General features: G+C 49.9%; 1 protein-coding gene across 2 annotated transcripts in view; it reads left to right on the top strand.

Moving 5' to 3' along the window:
- KLHL32 (kelch like family member 32) overlaps nt 1-16,928 on the top strand; it is an 816,038-nt gene that overhangs the window by 774,827 nt on the left and 24,283 nt on the right. For both annotated transcript variants that reach the window (XM_085611126.1, XM_085611127.1), the window contains exon 10: nt 13,256-13,350. In XM_085611126.1, coding sequence (XP_085467252.1) covers nt 13,256-13,350 — 95 coding nt within the window. The remainder of the gene's footprint in view (nt 1-13,255; nt 13,351-16,928) is intronic.

Below are 16,928 nucleotides of genomic sequence, written 5' to 3'. Positions count from 1 at the left end.
CGGAATCCACAACCACAACCATCTGAAGGAAACACGTTAGTTAGATTCCTTACCCTAGAATATCCTCAGGCGTCAGGCTGGATCCGGAAAGATTTTCGTCAGCAATACCCTTGCGCGTCGCTAGGCGTCGTCTGTGGCTCTGCATCTGTCGTCGGCGTCGTGATTGCTGGGATGACGTCGGAGTACTTAGACGCCGCCCTCGCGTGCTGACGTCAGTTCTTTTTTCCGCGCCAGTAAGCACAGATCTGGGAAGAGCATACCCTTTTAGTCACTTTTTGACTAAACTTTTTGAACTTTTTTGGTTCCTATTTCGAGTCGGCCTCGACTCCTGGTGCCGGTAGGGATGCCTGGGTTCAAGCCGTACGACGCCTGTCACCGCCTGATGTCGGTCATGGATCACCACCGCCGGTGTCTCTACTGCTTTGGGGCCGACCACGATGCTGAGTCGTGCCTTGACTGCTGGGCCTTGATCTCGAAGGCTTGGCGGGAGTGGTCCCGCAGGCTGCTCTCGATCCGGCAGTTGGCTCCGTGCCGCTCAAGGTCCCGGTCGAGGAGGAGGTTGAAGGACCGGTTGCGGAGCCGCAGTCATCACCGCTCGTCGGGATCCAAGTCCTCGCATTCCGGTAAGTCAAGGCACAGCAAGAAGTCGAAGAGACGACATCGCTCTTCTGACTCCCCTCGGCGGTCACGCGACTCAGCTGAGGGTTCGGGTGGCACCACCCGCGCAGCTCCGTTGGAGCTGCAAGAGTCGCGTCCAGCCCCATACCCTCCGGTCCCTGGACCCGATGCGACTCCGACGGAGATCCGAGACTTCCTCGTGGCCCTGAGGAGTCTCGCTCCGCCGTCGAGGCGTGCCGGCGCGCCCCGCAGGTCCGACTGGGGGGCCTAGCGAGCCGGCGGACCCGGCCCCGTCGTCGACTTTGGTCCAGACGCCGCAGGCCCCCGGGGAATCCAGGACTGGATCCCAGTCGACGCCGGTCGACCTTACGACCCCTCTGCCGGCACCGACCCCTTCGGTGCCGCCCCGTCTTCGGATGACGTCGTCCCCAGGTTTAGTCCCGGTCCGGGCCCGGCATCGGAGCTGCGCCGCCCGGCGCCGGATATGGTGCCAATGGATGACAGATTCATCTACCGCCCGGCTCCGACCTTTCCACCTGTCTACCAGGAGTCGTATGACGGGGACGACTGGGAGGGGTCTGAGGACCCTCTGGCACAGCAGTGCCAGTTATCTCAGGACTGGGCAGAAGAGCTGGGGGATGCCAGTGGTCTTGACACCTCCCCTGACACTGGCTTCATCTCTCCTCCTTCCGTGGCTACGGAGGAGGGTGCTACCTATTCTGTGGTGCAGCGCAGGGCTTCAGCTAGAGCTCCCTGCAGTGGCCGTGATGACTAATCTCCTCACTGAAGTGCTTCAACAGCAGGTAAGCTCCTCAGAGCCTCTGCTGCAGTTCAATGAAGCACTGATGGACGTTCTGATGAGCTCCTGGTCCAAGCCCTCCACAGTCCCTCCTGTGAACCAGAATGTGGCCCGGCGCCACCGCCCGCACCGGGCGACCCCAGCTTTCTGTCAGTGCACCCCACGCCTGAGAGCCTGGTTATCCAGGCCTCTACCTCCCAGACCGCCTTCCTGTCCGCTCCCCCGGATCGGGAATCCAAAAGGTTGGAACAGTTTGTGAAGAAACTGTTCTCCTCTCTTAGTTTGGGGTTGCGGTCTATCAACACCGCGTGCCTTTTGGATCGTTACACTCACTCTTTGTGGGATACGGTGGCGGACGTGCTGCCCCAGTGTCCAGAGGAGGCCCAGACACAGCTCACCCAGGCCGGGAGGGGCGGGATGCGGCACGGTACTTGGTACGATGTGGGCTTGACACAATGGACTCGCTAGGTAGGGCAATTGCGACCACGGTGGCGATTCATCGCCACGCCTGGCTGAGCTCCACGAATTTCGCCGGGGATGTCCATAGCACCATCATGGACATGCCCTTCGATGGTCGTCGCCTCTTTGGCGACAAAGCGGATAGTGCGTCTGAGCGCTTTAAGGACTCCAGGGCTACGGCCAAGTCCTTGGCCCTCTCGGCCCGTGCCCGCAAACTTCCGCTTTTCGCCCCTTTCGTGGCCAAGGAAGGGGCGCCCCCACACGTCCGTCTAGCCACAGCCCGCAGAACCAACCTCAATGCGGTCGCGGACGTGGACTCCGCCGAGGCGGAGCCGGGGCACAGAGAGCCGGTCAGCCCACTTCTACCCCAGCAGCATCTGCCTCAAAGCCTTCCTAGTCCGAGCTTTCAGGCCCATTCAACACCAATGGGAGGCAGAGTTCGCCATCACCTGCTCCACTGGCGTACCATCACATCGGACAGGTGGGTGCTGCAAATCGTCTGAAGGGGCTACTCCCTCCCCTTCGAGGCGACCCCTCCAGCCATGACACCGCAGTACCACCACATGTCGGGGGATCACTTGAATCTTCTGCAGGAGGAAGTTACAGCCCTCTTGGCCAAGGGGGCCATGGAGCGCGTTCCTGGCCCAGATGTAGGTCGGTGTTGTTATTCCCACTACTTTCTGGTTCCCAAGAAGGGCAAAGGGGGCCTACGCCCTATCTTGGACCTCAGGAGCGTCAACGCCTTCCTCCGGAAGGAGAAGTTCAAGATGCTCACCTTAGCTCAGGTTCTGGCTGCCCTAGACCCTGGAGACTGGCTGGTAGCGTTGGACTTGCAGGACGCTTATTTCCACATCCCCGTCCTGCCGGCCCACCGGCGTTACCTGCGGTTCATGGTAAGCCACGAGCACTTTCAGTTTACCGTGCTCCCCTTCGGCCTCACCAGTGACCCTGGGGTGTTCACAAAAGTGGTGGCGGTGGTCGCAGCTCATATGCGCAGATTAGGGGTTCCAGTCTTCCCCTATCTCGACGACTGGTTGTTAAAGGCGGGCTCGCCCCAGGCAGTCGTCTCCCACCTCCAGACTACGGCCGACCTCCTGCATTTGCTGGGGTTCTCCATCAACGTGCCGAAGTCACATCTGAGTCCCTCCCAGAAGCTCCTTTTCATCGGAGCGGTTCTCGACTCGGCGCAGTTCCGGGTCTATCCTCCGGAACAGTGGGTTCGGGATATTCAGGCTCTGATTCCGATCTTTCAGCCTTTATCCCGGGTTTTGGTCAGGTTGGTGCTGCGGCTACTGGGTCTGATGGCCTCCTGCATCCTGCTGGTACAACATGCCAGGTGGCGGATGCGGGCTCTGCAGTGGGACCTGAAGTTTCAGTGGGCCCAGCATCGGGGCAACCTGTCCGACTATGTCTTGATCTCAGATGGCACTGCAATACAGTTGCAGTGGTGGCTCACAGACCGCGATTGTGTCAGTGGCAGATGCCTCTCCCTACCCCAACCGGCGCACGTAGTGGTAACAGATGCGTCCCTCCTGAGAAGGGGGGGCCACATGGGAGAGGCAGAGATCAGAGGCCTCTGGTCTCCGGCGGAGTCCCGGCTCCATATCAACCTATTGGAGCTGCGGGCGATCCGACTTGCACTGAAGGCATTCCTTCCCTCTGTTCGGAGAAGTGTAGTGCAGGTGTTCGCAGACAACACCACCGCCATGTGGTATTGCAACAAACAGGGTGGGGTGGGGTTGTGGACCCTTTGTCAGGAGGCTCTGCGCCTCTGGACATGGCTGGAACATCAGGGCATCACCCTGGTGGTTCAACACCAGGGCGGACAAACTCAGCCGCCGGTGCATGATGGATCACGAATGGCATCTGACGTGGCGCAAGGACTCTTTCGGCAGTGGGGAGAGCCTTGGCTAGATCTATTCGCCACCGACGAAAACGTGCAATGCCATCAGTTCTGCGCGTTGGAATTTCCAAGGCGGCACTCGCTCGGAGACGCTTTTCGTCGCGAGTGGAGTTGCGGTCTGTATTACGCCTTTCCGCCTAACCACTTCTGCCCAGAGTGCTGAAGAAGATCAGGCGCGACCGGGCCCAAGTCTTCCTTGTGGCTCCGGATTGTGCACGAAGATACTGGTATCCCGAGCTACTCAGTCTATCACTCGATCCCCCGATTCGACTGCTTCTTCAGGAGGACCTTCTGTCGCGGCAGCAGGGGACGGTCCTCCATTCGAACCTGTCCAGCCCCCACCTCCATGCGTGGAGATTGAGCGACGACAGTTGATGCCATTTGACTTGCCTCCTGAAGTCTGTGATGTCATTCTGGCTGCCAGGCGTCCCTCCACTAAAACAGTATACGCCTGCAGGTGGAACAAATTTGGGGCATGGTGCACAGCTAAGGCTGTGGATCCCCTTTCCGCCCCTCTTTCTGAGGATCTCCTCTTTCTTCTTTCCCTGGCCTAGCAGGGCTCTGCTCTGGGCACCCTCAAGGGATATCTTTCAGCCATTTCTGCTTTCTTACGGCTTCCTGATCAGCCTACTCTTTTCCAATCCCCTGTTGTTGCTCGATTCTTTAAAGGCATTACTCAAATGTTTCCCCCTGTTCCTTTCGTAATGCCTCAGTGGGATTTGAACCTGGTGTTAACCTAACTGATGTGCGCTCCCTTTGACCCACTTCATAATTGTCCTCTTCGTCGTCTGTCTATTAAGACTGCTTTCCTGATTGCCATCACCTCTGCTAGACGGGTGAGTGAGCTCCAGGCTCTATCTTCTAAGCCTCCTTTCCTCTCTGTCCATCCAGACAAGGTTGTTCTCAGGACTCGTCCTTCCTTTCTCCCTAAGGTGGTAACTGCCTTTCACATCGGCCAGTCTGTTACATTGCCCACCTTCTTTCCGCCTCCGCATCCCTCGAAAGAGGAAGAGAGGCTCCACCGTCTGGACCCAAAACGAGCGCTGTCCTTCTATCTGGACCGCACGAAACAGTTCCGGGTGGTCGACCAAATCTTTGTTGGCTACGTGGGCGCTAAGAAGGGGCGGGCAGTGCACAAGCGAACCATTTCTCGGTGGGTCGTTTTGTGCATTAAGGCCTGTTATTCCTTGGCTAAGAAGGAACCTCCTGTGGGGCTGAGGGCCCATTCCACTCTGGCCTCAGCGGCTACTACTGCCCTGGGTCGGGGTGTCCCTCTGCAGGACATTTGTCAGGCAGCTACGTGGGCTTCGCTGCACACGTTTGCTAAGCATTACTAACTGGACAGCCAAGTCCGGAGAGACGGCTTCTTTGGCCGTTCCGTTCCCCAGGACTTCCTGGTGTGATCTTGGTTCGCAGACCCACCACCGGGTTGGGAATTGCTGGGGTATCTATTCTAAAGTAAGGAATCTAACTAACGTGTTTCTTTCAGATGAACAAGTTACTTACCTTTGGTAATGATATATCTGTAAGAAACATTAGTTAGTTAGATTCCTTACCGCCCCACCCATCCACCCCGTTCTGCGAACTGATATCTAGGGTTAAGGTCATCCCTTTCAGGGCCCTAGATTCATGGCACCAGTGTCGTTCTCTTGCATGGCTCTGCGTTCCTGGCGCGGAAAGCTACGTACAAGTTCACCGACGACATCATCCCGGCGATCACCACGCCGAACGCGGAGCCACAGACGACGCCTAGCGACGCGCAAGGGTATTGCTGACGAAAATCTTTCCGGATCCAGCCTAATGCCTGGGGATATTCGAAGGTAAGGAATCTAACTAACTAATGTTTCTTACAGATATATTGTTACCAAAGGTAAGTAACTTGTTCTTCCCTGCTTACTGCAATTTCACATGGTGGTTGTGTTGTCTGTGAACACCTGAGCCAAGGTTCCTTTGATGGAAGGGAGGAAGGCTTTCAATGCCAAATGAATCGCCCTCTGCTCAAGAAGACTGCTGCGACTCAACTGGACACCAGAGACCTCTCCCAGATGACTGTCCTAACCCAGAAGTGATGCACCTCTGGGTGAGGAAGGGAGATGGGTCTGCCACTGGACCAATTGCGGTTCGTCAGCCACAACTGTAGATCTTGTGCAGTCTTCTCTGATATCTGGACCAGGTTGGAGAGATTTCCCTCAGGCTGCGCCCACTAGGGCTTCAGGTCCTACTGCAGATCCTGCATTTACCATTGGGCATGCTTCAACAGCAGGATGCAGGAGGCCATGAGAACCGGCAATCTCAGAGTCAGTCTCACCAAAATACAAGATAGCTGCTGAAATGTTGGAATCATAGCCGCTCTGGAGAATAGGGGTGTAATCGCACTGGACCCAGAATGGCTCAGAGGAAAGGGAACATCTGAGAAGGGAGTCAGATTGCATTTCAGTACTTCGTTCCTGAACCCCAGTGTGAGAGGCTGGACTGGTATATGATGTACAGTGGACACCTGCACCAGTCCACAAACCCTTATGGTGATTTAGGAGGTATTAGACGACCTTAGAAAGCTCTCTAAGTGGTAGCTGTGGAGAGCAGACTTCAGGCTTAGTCCAGAAAAAGTGTAAAGCAGCTTGTTTTAAAGCAATCTCATAGGTATAGATTAGGTATTTATAAAAATATGTATTTATTATATAATCTAACACATACAGATATCTCCTACCTGGAGATATGCACAAATACTTTGCATAGAAATCACGTAAATAGCACAGAATACTCAGTGGACCCCAGGGGGGGACCAAATCATATACTAAGAAAGTGGTAGAAGAACCATGACTCGTGTCAAGACAATGCCTAGAGGACGCAAAAGTTCTGGGGACCCAAGCAACCACCCAAGGTAAGTGACTAGGAGTCCCACAGAGATTGTGGGCAATCTGGGAACACGACCGCTTTCTCCATAGAAATCAACGTGTAAGTTCTGGTTGCAATTTTAAAGATTAAGGACCCTTCCCAGTGGACCCTGAAGAAACCCCGTGGAAGACAGAAGGTTGGAAAGCCACCCCACCAGTGGATACCCTAGTACCCATGTTACATACACCAGGGAAGCCGGGTGCATAGGTGTGAAATGGTGTCGGAAACCACTGTCAAACCCAATGGAGGACTTCAGGAAAATGCCACTGCTGGTGAAGGAGAACTGAAGGTGGATTCAAATTTGGAAGTACTTGCAAGCAGAGGGGACAGAGTCTATGTCACTCAGGAGTGACCCGGAGACCTGGAAGGACCAGGCGATGCCGAGGAAGACCAGAAGCCGTGCACGAGCTGTCCCACATTGGACGTCAAGAGTTGAGGGGTCAGTGTCCGTCAGGAGCACCAACAAGCCTTGGCAACTGCAAACAACGTGGAAGTCGAAGAAGGCACTGTGTCGGGACCAGCAAGGTCCAGGAGCTCACCACAAGCAGGGCAGACCCCAGGCAATCAGGGGAGCCCAAAAGAAACAAAGATGTCCCTCAACAGGTTCCACAGGCCAGAGGCACTGGAATCGCAAGAGGACCTCAAGCAGCTCACCAAAAGGCCACGGTGCAAACAATGTGATGTGGACGAAGATTTTGGTCACTGGAGATGCTTGAGATTAAGGCTACTTAGAGACGGAAGATCTTGGTGGACAACAAGCCATTGCAACATCAAGTCGACGCAGTGCACAGGGGTTCGGTTCGTGCGGCTCCTACAAGGGATACTGGCCTCAAATGTGGTTAGAGGGCAGGGCAGGCCTCGTGAGCTGTGAAGAACCACCACCTGTGTTGCTGAGCCTTTTGGAGTCGGTAGGAGCTCAGGATCAGCAGACCGGTCAGCTTAGTTGCGGTTCCTGCAGATGCAGGTAAGTGACTCCTTCACTCCAAGGAAGATTCCCTCAGGTGTCTTGGATGCCAACAGGCCTTGGAAGGTTCCTGTATGGAGCACAGGCACAGACGATGCAGCAGACTGGAAGGGGGACGAGGTCGAGCCCAAGCGAAGTCCAGAGTGCCCAGATGGTAGAAGTTGAAGTGGTGTCTGAATTGAATCATGTCCCATGACAAATATAGGGACCTACACCTAAGTAAGCCCTTAAGTACCCTAAGGAAAGGGTTGGGACGATTCAGGGCACCCTCCAAGGGGATGGTTTGGACAGGTGGGAGGATACTCCCATGTCCTTTGTCCAGTTTTGCGCCAAGAGCCAATGGCTCCCAGAGCTGGTTTAAACTGGACTATGCAAGGAGGCACCAAATGTACCTCTCATGCAGACTGAATGGCGCTGGCACGCGCACCCACCTGGCCCCAATACACTAAATCCTGTCTGGGAGGTGGTCACAATTCCCTGTGACTGGATATCTATTGTTCTGCCTTCTCTTGCTCGAGCTTGGCTCAGCAGCAGGAGGGTAGAATAGTGTCTCTGGTTGGCAGCAGCCATGTTGTCCTGTCCAGGTCTAGAAGACTGGTACTGGGAGCACTGAGTGCCTAACGGAGGCCTATTCCAGTGCTTGGAATCATACCTCCCACACCGTTTATGGTGTGGGGGTATGATTCTAACATGTTTGATACCAAACATGATAAGATTAGTTTTTGCCAATTTTGAGATGGTCATCGCGTAATTACGCGGTGCCCCTCTATATGGTATATGACTGTTTTACTTACAACCCGGGGGAATGGACTCCATAGGCTGTAGGGGTGTCCTGCTCATGCTGGGGCACCCTCATTCTTAGAACCAATCACCCTGCCTTCAGGATTGGAAAGGCCTGCTAGAGGGATGACTTATAGGTTTTAAGTGCAGTGACCCTAGATATAGGAAACCTATATCTTTTTTTAAGTGGAGCTGGCACCAGCTTACACAGGCTGTAATGGCAGGCCTGTAGTTATATTTTGAATGGTCTCCCATGGGTGGCATAATGCATGCTTCAGCCCATGGCAGACCTCTGGGGTACCCATGCCCTGGGTACCTTAGTACCATATATTAGGAACTGATAAGGGTACCCCTGTATCCAATCTGAGATGTACCTATGTACTGAACACAACAATTTAGGGCAGAAAACAGAGAGACTGGGGTCCTGATTTGCAGGATCCCAGAGAGACTAGTCCAAAATAGCTTAGCACCAGGCTAAAAGTGGTGGTAACCATAAAAGCAGATCCTACTTTCCTACACCCAGCGAATGCAGGAGGTCCTACATTGTCTGGAAATGGGTGATGACTGCTTTGTGCAAGTCCATCTTCAGCAGTCAGTCATCAAGGTAGGGCAAGTCTGGAACTCCGACCTCTGCAGATGTGTTGCAACCACCACCATCACTTTTGTGAACACCGGAGGGGCACTGCTAAGGACAAAAGGGACCACATTGAACTGACAATGCTCTTGGCAAACCATGAAGTGAAGGTAACGTATGTAGGCCGACAAGACCAGGATATGGAAATACGCATCCTGAAGGTCCAGTACTACCATCCAGTCTCCAACATCCCGTGCAGGAAGAATCTGAGTCAATGTGAGCATTTAAAATGTTCTTTACTTAGAAACTAGTGGGATAACAACTATGCCCTACTTCTGGTGCAGGCACTGTTTCGATGGCTCCTTTCGCCAGAAGACCCTGTGCCTCCTGAGGGAGCAAGGAGAGATCACTCTTCAGCAGCGGGTCTTTTGATGGTGGTGGAGAGGTTTCCACAAATGGGAGGTCGTACCCCCTCTGCACAATCTGAAACACCCGCTGGTCCTAGGTTATCAAAGACTATTGACGCAGGTGATGCCTGATCCTGCTGCCAGTAAGAAGGCTGTTCTCGATAGAGGGTCCACTAAAGAGGCTTAGACGCTGTGGCAGGGTAGGGAACTGGACAGCACGCTGGGCCTGGCTCTCACATCGTCTTCGAGATCCACAACCCCACCCATGAAGGGACTGGTTAGTCTGCTGGACTGGTAGGTAAGGCTGGTACTGCGAATGGATATACGTGCTGTGTCCAAGTCCGCGGTAGGGCAAGAGGACTGTTGCTGGGACCGGGCAGACAGGGAAAGCCAGAGTGACCTGGTGGTTACTTGGGTCTCCTGAAAGTGGTTGAGTGCCGTGTCTCCAAATAAGTGAGAGTCATCAAAGGGCATGTTAGTCAAGGACCATTGAACTTCCCCCAAGAACCTAGTGTATAGCGCCAAAGTAGAAACCATGGCACTACCAAGAGAGTCAACGGTATCCAGCCCACACCTGATGGCGAATTTAGCTGCACTCCAGCCGTCCACTAAGGCTTATCTGAGGCTGGCATGGCCCTCTTCAGGACGCAGCTGTACAACCAAATCCCACAAATGCATGAAAATAGCCCAAGAGGTATACAGTGTTCACTAACCGTAAGGCTAGGCTGGTGGCAGAGAAAATACTCTTCCCACAGGTGTCTAGCCTCGTGGAATCCCTGTTCGGTGGAGAGGAAGGGAATGCATTTGGGTTGACCCTATCTGTTGAGGCCTGCACAACCAGACTCTCAGGGGAGAAGTACTGGGAAGGTTGAGTCTGTTGGGGCAGGGTGATGGCATTGGGCATATGTGAGATGCACAGGAGCCCCAGTGCAAGGTTTCACCCAGGGCCCTATGAAAACGTAAGAGAGGGCTTCGTTAAAGGAGAGCAGCAATTCTGTCGAACTGGTTCCTAGTGGTAGCTTTTATGTCAAGACATTGGTCTTGACCTCAACTGCTGGCAGCTGAAGGTCAAGGACCTCTGCTGCCCAGGGCGTCATGGCAATGAAGGATGCGGCTTCCTCTGAAACAGGGCTCAGAGGGGAAAGCATGCCAGAGCCCGGTGAAATGCCCAGGTAACTGGCATCACCAAGCTCCTCAGACCAGTTCTCTTCTGTCTGAGTGTCCTCTTGCAGTGGTAAAATCCTTACACCTCATCTCCCCCGTCAGAAAGGAAAGATCTATCTAGGGGCAGTAAGTTATGGGCTAGGTAGGGCTTGGATGACGCCGGCATTGACTTCGAATGGCACCACAGTGTGATGGCTCAGAGTTGGGAATGATGATGGGCCCGTCGTCACGTGGCATCGGGAATGGCGCCGGAATTGAAGGAGCCAGGTTTGGAAGAAGGTACCTGTGATGGTGTCAGTTTGGATCTGGGAGCATATCCAGAGGACCTGGCTGGGGTTGGACTCCCCAGTGGTAACCCAGCTGGGGCACCTGTTAGCTCCTAGCAAGCTAGAGGGAATAAGTGGCCCAATGATTTCATGTATGGCGTTGTAAAATTCTATAATTCGTGTGGATGTTGCTCCGGCTTCATGAAACTCTGAGAGTGCGGAGCGGGCCCAAAAGCTGGCTCTGCAGGTGGTGCGTGGGAGCGGGGCCTAGCAGCATGGTATTCTGATGGAGAAGCCGCAAATTGTTTCAACTTCTTCTTCTTGTGCTTCTGGGCTTACCCATCTTGGAGGAAGAGGCCTTGGAACATGAATACGATCATCCGCAGGAATGGCTTCGAGATCTACCCCGGAATTCACATGGTGCCATGCTGAGGGCCGCAGTGGATCCGTGGATCCTCGGGCGCCCAAGAATAAGCGTTTCTGGGCAGTTTCTTGCCCATGAGGGGTCCCTCACAGACCTGTCGATCACAGATATCCTGATCCCTTATATCCTTTACGTTATTTACCCCCACTTCTTCTCCCCCGGAACCGTATACGATTGATAAAATGGCAGGCACAACTTTTCTCGCAGGTTGTGGCCAGCCAAACACGACATTGCTGTTGGCATGTGGATCCATGGATCCTTCGCTGTGGATCCTCGTCTCTAGATATACATACATTTGTTTCTTTTAATATCTGCAGAATTGCTAAACAGATTTATACAAAAACACAAAAGCACTCTTTCGGGACCAGGATCTAGCTTTCTGCCGAATTTGGTATAATTCCGTTTACCAGTTCTGCTGTAGTCTTGTCTAAAACCTCTATGGGAAATTGCATAGGGAAAACACATTTTGGGACCCCCCCTTTTTCTCGGCCCCCCGCTTGACGGAATTCGAAAACTTTCAATACAGCAGTTGAAGTGAGTGGCAAACTAGTTTTGAAAATTTCGTAAAGATCTGTCAAACAATGCCAAACTTATTAGCAACACATTAAACGCTATTCCTATGGAAACTAGGTCCTAACTAGAACTACCTACTGGCTATATATTTTTTATTTTTTTATTTTACAGAGTTTTATATAGCGCGAACTTGACCCGAATTGGGTATCAGAGTGCTTTACATAGCACCAGTTGAATTACATGAAGACACATTCATTTTATTTTAGGCACGGGAAGATTAAGGGATTTGCCCAGAATCACAGGATGTTCAGCGTCCTTGCTGAGACTCGAACCCAGTTCCCCAGATTCAAGGTTGACCGCCCTAGCCGTTAGGCCAACTCTTCTCCTTCTGTAATCACCAGTACTATAATAGAGCATTTATAGAAAGTTATCTTGTTGGGTGGTGGACCCCAGTAAATTACAGGATCAATAATAGACTTCAGAATTTGATAATAAATCAGATGCTTCTCACCTTAATCACCAGAGCACGGTCAGTCCCAATTAAGAGTGTGATGGACATGCACTTAACATGTTGAGAGCACCTTTGACAAATTAGGCAATCTTTGTGTTTCTAATGACTCAAACGAAGATGTACCATAAGCCTAGAGTCATGGACAAGAGGACTGTCCCTAAATAAAAAATGGTATACTGAGAAGTGGTAAACAGTGGCCCCCTTGCCATCTCAAAATACAACTATCAGTGTTGTTCTACATTTCCTTTAACCTAATAATAGCTATGAACCTGAATATTAGCAGTTTAAGGTCGTAACAACTGAAATCAATAATTGTCTTCACATGAGTGGTCCTCGTCCTGGGCACGTGTAACTACTCATTTTTATTGGCTATAGGTTGAGCTGGTACATGTTTTCTGCATGAAGTGGACGCTAGTACTTGAACGGAAATGGTTAGTTGAGCTACGCCCTAGCTTTAGCACAAAGCTATCGAACCACATGTAAACAGAACTGTGAAGATACATTTTTGTTTTTGACTAATACTCTATCTAAAATGAAGTGTATTTTAACCATGCGGGATTAGGACCACTGGTAAAAAACTCAAGCTTTGCTCGCATTATCAATTGTTCCAACAATCTTGGTGGAAAACAGTTTTGGCTCAGGATGCGTGGTAACCACTGATGTGTCTGAGCCAATCTTTCTGCTGTTCAACACAAACAGTACTTTCTGTATCGATCTTATATCTTGAAAAGGCAAAAAGGATGAGCCTTGCAGGCACTCTGAAATGTTGATTGTGTAATCATACGCTGCTGAACAGAGGTATATTACACAAGTCTATGATAGGGTGGTTATGGTTGGAGACATATTTGTAAAACTCTGAAGGCAGCAGACAGCAATGCTGGTGCACTGGTATTGCAGGGCTTATGGCTCTTGTCTACTAATAAAGTGACCATCTTTAATTTCAAACCTGCATTGTTAAATACTTTACTTCTGTTGTAGGTCAAAATGAGTCTGGCATTGCAGTCAATAATGGAAGAATATACTTAGCCGGTGGTTATTCAATTTGGACAAATGAGCCTTTAGCGTGCATCCAGGTCAGTGAAATGCATGTCCATCATCAATTAAACATCCAAACAGTGAAAGCGGTTTTAATTGTATATGTTCACATATACAAACTATTCAATGTTTGCTTTTGTTGTTTCCATGCAAAGATTTAAACTGTAATGTTTTGGCTTGTATGCACAGTGCTCTATTCGCTATACACCCACTTCAAGGTGCTAAAGGAAAAGGAAGGGTGGGGTGGTTGGCACATGGAATTCTAAAGCACAATTTCCCACATTCATGTGTGAATAATGCAGCCTTGGATCAAGAGCCTGTGGAGCCTTGCGTGGTCTGTATCAGGCATTCTGTAGTTCAGAGGTGGTTTCTTATCAGGGGTCATGTGAGTGGTTGGAACATTGCCCTGTAGGGGTTTGCTTCAGCTTAGATGAGGCAGGGGCACACCTTGGACGATAGTTGTAAAATCTTAGTCCCAGAGATAGGCTTTCACTTTGCTAAAGAGAGAAATGTTGTGCGTGGTAGGTGATTTCATCTTGTTTTTGATGTCTGTTTTGAAGGTGAGGTTGGTGGCTATGCAGAAGCTCAGGAACTTTGCAAGACATTCTGAGAGATTCCTACAGAATATTAAAAACTCTTTATGTAGCGGTCTTTGGCTGAGAGTCCATTAGAGGGTACTTTTAGAACATTCTCTTAGGTATAAGGTTATATGTTAAAGAGTTGTTTGTTATGCTCTTTAAAGTGAAAAGAACATAGGGGCATGTTTACTACCCCCTTGCGCCGCCATAACCTCACTTTTTGTGATGCTCCAGCGGGGCAAACCACAAAACCATATTTATAAGGCCATGCAAAGCAACTTTGTGCGGCTTTGAATGGCCTCATAAATGTGGAGTAAGGCAGGGCAAATCACTGGGTTGCCTTACTGTGCGCTAGGGAGGCGTTCCATGGGCGTTTTGTTGGGTGTCCTCAAGCAATGCCCATGGATTTTGGCAATACCCCAGATTTACAAGACCATGTAAACCTGGGGATGCACCAAAATGTTAGGGTTCCCCAGGGGAGGTGAAAAGAGGAAAAATAACTTTAGTCCTCCTTGTTTTTTCCTCTTTTTATGTGTGCTGCGTTCTGCAAGGGTGCCTGTGTTGGCGTTAGGCTGCTGGAACAGCGCCCGCGCAGGGGGAAAGGATAGTAATGTGCTGTATGCCATAGATAAGGCACATTCCTGCCCTTTCACTTTGATGCAGGGCAGTGCCGTAAGGTGACTTACTGCACTGCCCTGAGATAAATCCATATGAACATGCCCCATAGTATTTTTAGCTCATATGATGTGGTATTTTTAAGTGATTAAAACCTGTTTGTTCTTGCAGAGCCTCTGTAAGAAAATGTACTTTTTTGACTTTTGTGGGTTAATGTTGCTTATGTACTGCAGCCCAGCCCCAAATGTATTCAATCTGTCTCCTAAAACATGGTAAAATTGGTTAATCCCCAATAGGCACATTTAACTTTCCACTAAGGCCACAGGGTATGTGTAAGAATTGTATAGAAAGTTAAAGATCTCCTGTGGACTGCTCCACCTATTATACCATTCACAAGGCTGTCAAAGAAAACATGGCTACGGGCGTTTAGGAGTAGACTAACACCTACAACTGTCAAAATACACGTTGTGACAGGAGTGAGATCCTACTTTTAAATATGAAGTCACCCCTTAGCAGGCTTTGTAGATTACAAAGTGGGGAGATAGGTATATAAAAGTGGAACATATAAGAATTTAACTTTTGCATGTCCCTACAGTGACTACTCCTTAAAAGCTATTTTCATTGTTGCAACTGTAGCTGGTTCTATGAAGAAAAAGCGAAGTATAGTTAGTGTGCTAATCCTGTATCTGGGTTTGGAATAAGTTATAGAGATGGATCAACCCCTGTTTTTAATGTTTCTTAAAAATCTAATTCAATAGTGAACATGGATTTTTTATAATTATGTAGGCAAATGAACTATTAAAAAATATGTACTTTCCCTGCTATAAGCCCCTATGGCTAGTTAGCATTGTCCTGTCAGTGCGGACTTGAAGTTTGAAGAGGTGAGAACCACTGCTCTCAAAGCAGAGACAAAGGCTTTGGCCTTGTAGGATGGCTTTGGTAAGTGATGTGATACAGCTAAACCCAAGCAGGGCAGTTTAGGTGTGTTCAGGAAGCTCACTATCACTTTCTTAAAACAGAGATGGGGAGACCTGTACATTTATAGTTTAGTGACAAGGGCAGCCTGGAGAAGCGGGGTATTTTGATCTAAAAATGCATCTTAGCCTCCTGGAGTTAGTCTCAGAAACAGTCTGTGGTGGTTCAGTGGGATGGAACTGCTCACTACTCTTGTAAATCCCCGAGGAGTGCTGCAAACTCCATACATGGGGAAAAAAATATATGTTCGATTTTACTGAAAATGATTCACTGAGGGACAGTTTGCAGTAAGGCAAAAAGGATATGCTGCAAATGTGGGAACGTTTTGCCCACTGGCCAGGGAGTTTACAGGAATTACTCTCAACCACTGGCTAGTGAACTGAATAAAAATAGAACCACATCCCCAGCTCCTCGTAACACTTTCAGGACCTTTGGCAGAACAAAAAAGTTATAGACCTGCTGTCATCTGCACCCAGTACTAACAGTCTGCTGAACTCCTGTGTGGCTACAAAGACATAAAATGCTGCTGAAGGCCTTTTTCCTGGAGTGCCCAGTTGACCACATGCAACTGGAACTGGACCTGTTGGTGGCCTGTGCTGGAGTGTGTCCTGACCTTGAGTGCTGTCCCTGCGTCTTGGAGGCCCTAAAAGAGGTTAGAAGGAACTGCCCTATAAAGTCTGAAAGGTTAGTACGTTGAAAATCTGTCGACTTCTAAGAACTCTGGAGCTTCAGCAGAACCACCTTGCAAAGGTGTTCAATTTTGGTCGGATCTCCATCCCCAGGGATGATCTTTTCCTTAAATTTTAACATAAGGTGATCTTCCTATGGCAAAGTATGGAGAACATTCAAAAACGTTAAGGTGAATTAATACTATACATTTATTTTATATGTAAAACAAAAGAAAAAATGGTAGAGCTCTAATTTTGAATTAATCTTTCTTTGATTAATTTAGCCAGAATAAATGAACATTATTTTGATGAAGTTTAACCCCTTCGACGCGCATGACGGAACGGTTCCGTCATGCACGTCGGTTGCGCTGTGCGCATGACGGAACCGTTCCGTCATGGCCCCGCCCGCGCACGGAACCTTCAGCGTGGCGCGGAAATCCGCGCCGCGCTGAAGGGGTTAAATTAAAAAATCAATTCCAACCTAAAGATAAAAAAAAAGGCATTCATTATTATTAAAAGTGGTGTATAGAATTAATTAAGAGTAACCTAAGTATACTTTATGAACATCTAATCTCACATTAATTTTTAAATTCCGCAATGGTTAATATAGGTTTATAGTAAATAATATTTATTATCTATTTTAAACAATTTAATTTAAAATTAGTTGCTATTGGATTTAATTTTAATTCCCTCCAACCATTATTTTCTATGGGAGGGTGTTGAAGAACCAGTCGTTAGCCGCATGTGGTGCCAGACTTATTTCAGCTCTGATCTGGTGTA

Source organism: Triturus cristatus, chromosome 6 (assembly GCF_964204655.1).
Source record: "Triturus cristatus chromosome 6, aTriCri1.1, whole genome shotgun sequence".
Lineage (NCBI taxonomy): Eukaryota > Metazoa > Chordata > Amphibia > Caudata > Salamandridae > Triturus > Triturus cristatus.
The sequence above is the reverse complement of the archived record's forward strand: the minus strand, read 5'-3'. Positions and strand labels throughout refer to the sequence as shown.